This window comes from Streptopelia decaocto, assembly GCF_964273445.1.
Source record: "Streptopelia decaocto genome assembly, chromosome: 1".
Classification (NCBI taxonomy): Eukaryota; Metazoa; Chordata; class Aves; order Columbiformes; family Columbidae; genus Streptopelia; species Streptopelia decaocto.
This window is the reverse complement of record NC_138663.1, coordinates 80896237-80905750: the sequence shown is the minus strand read 5'-3', so window position 1 is coordinate 80905750 and position 9514 is coordinate 80896237. Positions and strand designations below refer to the sequence as shown.

Sequence of the window (9514 nt, the reverse complement as noted above, 5' to 3'; positions counted from 1 at the left end):
TGAAATGTTTACTGGGCACCCGAGTACATTTATCTCTATCTTCTTCAGTCTTGTTTATCATTAACTGCTTAGCCACAAGCATTGCTCTGGTTACGAGGCGGAATGCTGTGGGAATAGTGTAATTTTCTCTGAAGAAACAGCGTGAAGCTCAGATACCAGGTTTCCTCCCTTCATTACATCTTAGGGGTATGAGAAGTCCATAACCAGAGCTGAAATTCCTTTATTTTGTTACACTTTGCAAAGCAACATGATGCGTACTGATTGGAATAGAGCTAATGGCTTGGCAATGCAACCACTTTTAGATGATTTTTTTTTTTCTTTGGTGAAGGTTCAGATCCACCAAAACAATGTCAGGGCCCAAAGTACTGAGACTTTAGTTGGTTTACATAGTGTTTCAGATAAGCTTTGAGCCCGCTTGGGAGTTTGTGCATGCCATGTCTCTCATGAAGCCTAGCTGGGTCACCACCTCTGGTTCCCCTGTGTCTCAAAGTCCAAGGGTGTTCAGACAGTAAGGCTTTGTCGTGTTTTTCTTTCCCCTGCTTTTCCTCTCAAGCAACGCTTGCTGGGGTCAGGGCACGAACCCCACCTGCCCCAGGTGAGCCACTGCGGACGAACCGCGGGCCTGCGCTCCACGACACCCGCCCCAGAATACGTAGCCGGCCGCGGGGCACAGCTGCTCGACCGAAGCGGGCAGCGGCCACCAGCCCCCGCGGCGAGCCGGGCCGGGACCCGCCTCCGCGCCCAAAGGGGCGAGGCGAGGCGGGGCCGGGCCGGGCCAGGCGGAGGCGCGGTGGCTGGCCCAGAGCAGCCGGGTTCGTCGCGGTGTGCGCGCTCGCCGAGGGGACGCGGGTGAGCTGCGTGGGCGCTGCGCGATGGCGGCTCCGGGCGGGAGCGGAAGATCCGCCTGTTCCCCCCTCCCTCGCCGGCTTCCCGGCGCGAAGTCATGGCGGGGTGCGGAAAGGGGTCGCGGGGCGGCATCCGCCCCGCTGAACGCCGCGGGGTTTTACATCGGTCCGCTGAAGCCTGCCGCACCGCGCCGGCTGCGTGTGGCGGGGCTGGTGCGGGGGGTGCCCGGTGCCCGTCGGCGGGGGCAGCGCCCTGGTGCTCCCCGCGGGGTCGAGGCTTTCCTGTCGTGCGTGTCCTCCCGCTCCCCCGGGGAGAACGAAGCGCGGCCATGGTGCACGCAGGGCGGGCGGCGCTGATAAGCCCCGGGACCGGGGAGAGGGAGGGGGAACTTGCGGCTGCGCTGTGCTGGGGGAGCCGCTTGTTTCGAAACGGAGTTTGCAGCGGGGCGGGGGGCCCGGTGGGCCGGGAGCGGCAGTGGCAGTTCGAGTGTGCTTTGGGCGCGCTTTGAAAAGTCGCGTTTTAACAAACAGCTAGCGGTAACGTTGCTAATTGCAGCTGCAGAGTCAGCCGGGGTGGGGACACGGTCACGCGTGGCCCGCCGGTGTAAGGAACAATTTAACGAAGGAATGTTGTTTTTACAAAACTGGGGACCTGGGTGCCTGACCCCAGCAGAGGGGAAGGACCAAGAGACATCGGACTACGAATCCTTAATGTAAAACGAAGTCTCTTCGTACTAATCTCGGAATACAAACTGATTCCTGTATTTACAAGTTAATCTGGGGGAAGGGTAGCCAAAGAACCAGGAACCCCTATTTTAAATAGATCGATATGGGAAAGGGTACTGCTCGGATTAGATGAACGAAATATGTAAACTGAGGCAGGCGTTGGTGGGGCCTGAGGTGTCTACACCCACCCACTTTTAAGGCCCTTTGTATGGGATCTGGACTCGTGGACTTAACCAGGCGTGAGTTTTGCATTTGCACCACAGAGAAATGCGATATTGCCTTTGTGGTTTTAATAAGCCCCTTTAAGCCCTGTGCTGATTTAGTATGCGGGGTTTATTTTTGCATTTCTGCAGGTGTTAAAACTATTAATTCTTTGGTGTACTTTTTGTAGTGAAGGCAAGGCCTGGGCTTCATGGGAGTTTGGAAAGGCCAACCCTACAAGTAGGGGAAACGGTTAAATGCAGTGTAGTTCCAGTGGGACAAATGTAGACATGTTGGTGGACAGTTTCTCATGACTTGTCATAGGTTCTGGATGTATTTGTAGCACAGCTTTAAAATACAGGAAGAAAAAACACTCTGGAGCCACAGATTCACTCCTTTTGTGGTGTGAAACCATGCAGGTTCTGTAGAAACTACTGAGAAAAATCCTTGCTGGATAGCTGATTGTCTTGAGAACTGCTGTACCATGAACTGAAGGAGAAGAAAGTTACACTGAATTTCTTGTAATCCCCAGGCCCAGTGCTTGGCCTGGTGACTCATCACCACAGCCACACAGGTCCAGACAAGGCTGGATTTCTTTCACTGAGCAAACAGCTGCTCACCTCCATCCTGCCCGCCTCCCCACCAAGGCTGTGCCTTCAGAGCAGTTGTCTCTACTGCTTTTGGCTTGTCCAGTTTCCCTTCTTTGGCTATAGCTGGTGGTGACTTGGTGCTGAAAGTGAGAGGAGGTATTGTTAGAGCTGTAATCAAATTAATATTATTAACTTTTTTATTACTATAGATAAAATTATACTGTAGAAAATAATGAAGTTAACTATAACAAAAAGTACATTTAATTTGGTCTTGAGTGAAGCTAAGACTTACTAGTTTTACAGATACCTACTCACTTAAGTGCATGGTTGAAGCTCTTGGTAATGCAAAAGCCTTGCTCCATGCAGAGCAAAAATTAAATGTGCAAGGAGCCATGCTTCGTGTTATGTGTGCAATTCAGTCCTCATCACATTTTTAACTTCATGGTGTTGATAAAGGTACCACCTCCATAGGATTGTGGGTTTGGTATGGTCTCACTGGAAAGAGAGTTCATTAGCTTAAACCTCCCATGATAAAAGCATAAATAGTTCTCTGCTTTTTGTCATTACAACTTAATCTTTGCCCGTGAATCATGCTAAAAGCAATTTTTAAGAACAAGGTCTCAAAGGAGAAAAATGCATGTTTAACTCATTTTGATCGCAAGTTATTGCTAGGTGGGAAGATACTGGGTAGTTGAAAGCTGAAGTGCAATTATAATTGTGTCATTTTATCAGAAAAAAAAAAGTTGGGCAATACTAATTTTCCTCTTTTAAACACTATTGTGTATAGTGTGTATGTATAGTGTTTCATCACATGCTTTCTATCGTGGTAACTGCTTAGGGAAATTCACTAGTTCAAATGAATCGGTCTAAAATTGGTCTAACTACTTGTGTTATTTCAAAAGGGTACTGATTTTTGTGGCTATATCTAGTTCCTGCAATTGCATTCAATATGGTGGTTTATATTTTGACAGTTTAATAAGCAGATATAATGGAAGCAAAATATTACATGATAATATAATTTCTCATCTTAAAATATTATGCCATTGTGAAAATCAAATGTGGAAAAATCAATTTGTTTGAAAGGAAACTTTTCACAGTGGCAAATTGTGCTGTCATTGTTGTGATGCTAAAAAAAAAAAAAGGCTATCCTGACAATCTTCTTGTCAGAACTTTGGGTTGCTATGAAGTTAGCCTAACTTTAATGTTTTTTTAAAGGTCGTCAGTGAGAAGTGGAGAAATGGCTAAATTGACTCAGTTAATTGACAATGAAGTCTTCTGGGCTTATGCGACTTATACAACTATTGTGCTTCTGAAAATGATGCTAATGAGTCCTGTAACGGCGTACTTCAGAATCACAAGAAAGGTAAGGAACTGGGAATACTGTGTGGTAGAATAGATTGGAATTTGTATTGAAATACAGAGATATCACAGGTGTTTCTTTTCAGCTTTCAAATACTGGTGCTGTTCTTTTTCTTCCTCCACCCTCGATCCTCTAATGATATTCTGAGTTTGGCATGCTGGTGCTTTGTTCATCTCAAACACATATCTTTAACCTAATTATGAGAGATAATTATGAGACTGTATCTTACAGTTGCATTTGACTTACTCTGCCCTTCTAAAACATTTCTATCATTTTTAAGTAAGAGTGTTTAATAACTGAAATTTCCACTATCTTCTTCAGTATTAGGGAATAGAACTTCGTAGCAGAAAGCTGATGTCCAGGGATTTATAAAGCAAATAAAATGTGATATGGAGCCATATTACATGAATAACCAACTAGTAGGTTCAGAAGAGGGGTTATGATGTGGATTTTTATACATCTATAACCCTTTCATCCAGTAATTCTAAATGTCTTTATATTCCCTAATTGTTTTAGCTTTTCCATTGCAGGCAGGTCATTATCTAGAAAAAAAATATATATATTTTCTTTCTAGAATGAGAGGCAGACTGAAAATTTATGTGAATTGATGTGTAGGCTAGATAAGTATGTGAAAAATCCACTGAGGTTTACTAAATAATGCATAAGTTGTATCTAGCTTAGGATAGAGTGCTCATGGGAAGCATTGTGTTGTGTTTGCCCTCTTCCTGGTCTTCTCTAGGCATCTGCTCATGGCCACTGTTGTGAACACTTGGTCCTGGGCTAAAAGAGCCCTGAGTTTTCCCCATGTAGCTGTTCTTGCGAGATCTGCTTCTGCAAGACAATGTGTGCTTCAAAGATTTTGTTTCAGTCCTTCCGTTGAAATACGGCTTTTCATTCCTGCTGGGTGCAAGATAACCCAGCTGAGGTGTTCTGTTGTTCGTGAGGTCCTCATAGCACAGCATCTGAGCTACTGCTGGTTTCTGATAACTCTCTAGGTCTTTGGCACAGCTGAAGATTGAGTATAGTAGAGCACACAGCCTGTCCTTTGTGTTCAAAATAGGACCTAGAGGTCTGTCGTAATGGTACTTGCTTTTGGTGTTGTGTAAGCATGTCAGCTGTATTGGTCCTATATGTAGATCCAGTGGCGTCCTATGTTAATGCTCATACTGTGCCATGATCCATATGTATGCAGGTGACAACAGGGCCTTCATTAAATCGGAGTACTTTATTTTCTTAAGATGGACAGTAGCATTACAAACAGACAAATTAGTAAAGAAATTTTTATTTCCTATTCAATATGAAAAAGTCTTTAAAATGTCTCCAGAATTTTGAGGCCAAGGGTATTTCACAGAAAGGGATCAAGACTGCCTCAGAAAGCAAACATGTAGTAGCTCTCCTAAAATCAAAAGCTTTTCTTGACTTAAGGCTGCGTAGCCTGAACGGTCCACAGAATGCATGTGTTACCACATATGTCAGCAAGGAGAGATCTACTGCAGCCTGCGCTAACTGAATTAAATATTGTTTTCAAATAGTGTCTTACAGTATTTGGAGGTAATAAGTGGTCATATAAGTGGCACAATTCGTACCTGAGAGGAAAGGGAGAAACTTATTTGGTCATAAATGACTATAGGAGTAAGACTCTTGGATGCTATTGCTGTGTGGACTTCTGAAGAGGGAAGGGATCCAAAAGGGCTTTCAGATAATTTGTCAAGAATCATGAAAAAGAGACTTAGGCAGTACAGAGGATAATTCTACCTTCCAGGTCCTTATGTTCCTTCAGCTCACTGGTATTACTCTAGGCTGAGTATCAAGTCATCTGCTGTGCTTGTCCATCTCACAGGAAAGCTTTACATGCATAAATCGCATTACCTTTATTTGTCAACACACCAGCTACATACAGGCTAGGCCCAAGGAAACAGTAATGTTAGGAACAATGTATTATTCCACATGCATTTAACTTCAGTTAAGTTATGTGAGGTTATAGGAGGCATTAGTAAAAAGAACGACCTTTATAGCAAGCTGCCATGACCAGAAGAAACATTCTGGCTTTTAATGTCTCATGCGTGTTTATGTTTGAAATAGGCATTTGCCAACCCAGAAGATACAGCATCACTTGGTAAAGGAGAGAGCGCCAAAAAATTTCTGCGGACGGATCCAGATGTTGAACGTGTACGCAGGTAATGCATAGGAATCTTTTAAAATTATTTTAAATAGGAGAATAACACTAAATCAGGAAATTAATTTCACCCAATTCTCTTCAGTAAGCCACTGTGTTTTGTGTTGCTTTATGTAGTAATATAATAAATTAATTTGTCTAAATGAACAAACCGTTCCACATTCAAACGGTTGTCATGCATACTAAAAATAAGAAGTCTGTGTCTGATTATAATAGCTACTTCTTGGATAATATCCTATATACAAGGGGGAAGTGATGAGAAGATTGTAAAATATGACAGTAAATTGATTTAGTATGAAGCAGTGTACATTAAGTGTAAATCAGCTTTCTATATAATTTGAACACCAGTTGCAATAGTATCTTTTCCTAAAGTGTAAAGGAAATAGGAGGAGTAAAACTATGTTGAAGTCATGGAACTCCAGGGCTGTAATGAGGGTGTTAATCTGGCAAATCATACTGAGTGGGAGTCAAACCCTGTGCTCTTTTTGCTGGATTGAATTGTGGTTACTCACTGATGTGTCAATTGTACAGGAAAGTTGATCACCCTTCAGGAAGAATGCTGTTAATAGTACAGCATTTTGCAGCCTGTGGTGTATGTGTTTTGTTTTGCAAGATTTGGGGCAGAATGTAAGCCATTTTTCAGTGGGCTAAATGTTGCAGCTTATTTAATTTTATTTAGCAGATGACAGTATCTTCTGTTACCAGAATCGTAACTTTACAGATGCTGTTTGATACATCTGTGCTAACAAGGAACACTTCAGTGGAATACTGTCCATATCATTCATTATGAAGCTAGCTGTTTATTTACTATATATATTTTTATACCAAAAACTTGAATGTGAATGAACTCTTCTCGTTTAAAACACCATTAGGGAAGATCGTGAAAATAAGTTATGGCTCTGATTTCAGAACAGTGCATCCTTGCAAAGATAGATGACTGGTGTTATATTTCTGTATGTCTATTCAGGATTAAAATCTCAGAAGGAAGGATCAAATCTCAGTGGGCTGTAAAGGTGCTGTGAACTTCCCTTTTCTCCTCTTTAGTGGGCCAGGGAGTTGTTACTTGTTTAATTTGCTGGTTATTGTATAAAAATTACTACTTTTTGGTGAGGAGTAATTGCATTCTATTTGTAAATTCTCAGATGACAACCAAGTTGATACTAATTTTACAACCAGATGCCCTTTTAACTCAGAGCATTACGTTAGAGAAATGACTACCACCTCACAGAGTCATTTGCACAGGTTAGATTTTGAAAACACTGTACTATCTAGTCTGTGTTGCTGTTTTGCAGAGCTGTTCTGACTTGGCCAGAAGTCAGCTTGGTTCTAGCAATTCCATTGGTGCTGCAGCATCCATTTTTTTCCTCCCAACAATGGTTCTTAATGGCAGTTTACTATATTTTCTTTTGAAAGCTTCATGGCAACAGAGAATGCCACACAGATTTAACATGGCTTCTCTTCTGAATAAGTGGAATTTGTTGTGTTTATGGAGGTATAAAATACATTACTTTCTTCAGCGTACTTTTTTTGAAAAAAACAGGAGCTGGAGGATATGTTTCCTTGCAATGATAAATGAGTTCAGAAAGCAGCTGCAAAACAGCACAATGTTCTGATTCTAGTTGGCTGTGAAATTTGACATAATTAGTAAAGCTTAGAGGTTGTTTCCATCAGTAAATTTGGCTGGAAGTATAGTTTATATAAAGAGGTAAAGGGAGCACGGAAGGACTACGAAGAGGCATGACAGAATACTTCCAAGATCTGAAGTTCAGTCTCAACACATTTTTGGTAAATTATATTATAGTTTCAAAATTTCTAACATTTTTCAGCTATTTTAGTGCTTAATAGCGAAGAAAATGAACCAAAAGTGTAACTGTCACACCTGTTAGATGCTCAAAAATAGCATTCTTCAAGATGATTGAATTTCATTTGATAGAATGCTTCATATATAGGATATTTCATATTTTCTTTGTGGAGGCTACAGACTGAGTTTATGGGATTGAAATATACTATCTGGGTTGTGAAGTCTAGTAGTTGCAGTCACAGTCCAGTTAACTGATGTTCAGTTGAGAGATACTATAAGAAAATTCCAGCTATCTTCTTCCCCACTTTTCCTTGCATTCTCATGCACCCAGGTGAACTCATGTACCTCTTGTAAGTCCCTAGTATTATGAAGATCCTGAGGAAAACCTAAATCCATTCATACAAATATCAGAGGCCTAGAAATGTGGGGTGTGGCACAAGAGATGTAAGTGATGTCAGGTGAGTATGCCAAAATCATTTCAGTAGCTGCATCAAGTCCCCACTGCTGAGGAAGCCAACGGTTGTATTACGGCCTTAACAGTAGCATTCTTTGAAAACGCTGACAAATATTGAGGCTTGAAGTGGTTTGTTCAACAAAATATAATGCTGTAAACCAATTTTGCTTCTTTCCCCAGGGGCCACCTGAATGACCTTGAAAATATTGTCCCATTTCTTGGCATTGGACTGCTGTATACTCTCTGTGACCCTGAGCTGTCCACAGCCTTGCTGCATTTCAGGATCTTTGCTGGGTCTAGGATCCTTCACACTTTTGCGTACTTGATCCCTCTTCCCCAGCCCAGCAGAGGTTTGTCTTGGACAGTTGGGTATATAGTGACCATCTCGATGGCGTACCAAGTGCTGAAGACGGCATTGTACCTGTAGCAGAGTCATAGCTTCTATGTACCATTCCATATTCCGTGCAAAGTTTCCAGCAGTGTATGATGATGTCTAGAATGAGTTTTCCATAGTGACTGGAATTTGATTTTTAACAGAGGCTTTTCATTCCTGTTCAGAAATGTTTCTTTTTAGAGGAAAAAAAAATCCTTTTCCCTGTAGTCCCTGTTCAGGGGCTGCATTGCCAAAATATTAGATTGAATATTCCCTTTGCAATTTGTCAGGTGCTTACAATTCTAAACATGCAATGATGCTGTATTGATAGCATGTGTGGTAATTTTCTACAGATGCACTATTTTTGGCTGTAGCTCTGAAGTCTAAATCAATAAAGACGAGGAAAAAAAGCATGTTTGTATTTTTGTTTTCATTTTGACTCTTCTCACTGCAGCCAGCAAATAGCATATCACGGTGTATCACGAAGAGATTCCAATCACACAGTTCTTTGAAGACTGCTTACCTTAATAATAAGATATAACCAGTAATGCTAGGCTTGTAAAAAAATATTTGATGAAATTGTTTGTATAATCCACTTTGGGTTTAGAGAACCCAAACCCTTGCTGCTCCATTTCAGTTGAATAGATTAAAAAGAAAAAAAAGTGTTCAGTGACACTGGTGAAAATTTGAAGTAATTCCTTTTGTTGAAGTTACTCCATGCATAGGCTCTTTTGACAAGTCTAGTTGTCATTGCTAGGCGCATTCAGGAACAGCGTTTTTAACTTATTTTGCATCAAGCTTCTGAAGAGGAATACCTGGAGCCTGTGTTTATTTCTGTAAGTGTTACATTTGGAACAAAACTAGCTTTAAATCCCTTCCATTTGTTCAGTGGTATCAAAGCCCTGAACATACACTCGCTATGTGCTGAGAAGTAGAAAAGATAAACTGAAACCCTTAGAAATACCTAGGGTGAATCAGTGTTTTCCTG

The 9514-nt window shown here is 41.8% G+C and overlaps 1 protein-coding gene across 1 annotated transcript; it reads left to right on the top strand.

Moving 5' to 3' along the window:
* Positions 1–698: 698 nt before the first annotated feature.
* MGST1 (microsomal glutathione S-transferase 1) lies at positions 699–8936 on the top strand. Its single transcript, XM_082043066.1, has 4 exons — positions 699–849; positions 3578–3725; positions 5805–5899; positions 8334–8936. Exons 2-4 carry the CDS (start codon positions 3600–3602, stop codon positions 8578–8580), a joined length of 468 nt encoding a protein of 155 aa, XP_081899192.1. The 5' UTR covers positions 699–849; positions 3578–3599; the 3' UTR covers positions 8581–8936.
* The last annotated feature ends 578 nt before the right edge of the window (positions 8937–9514 follow it).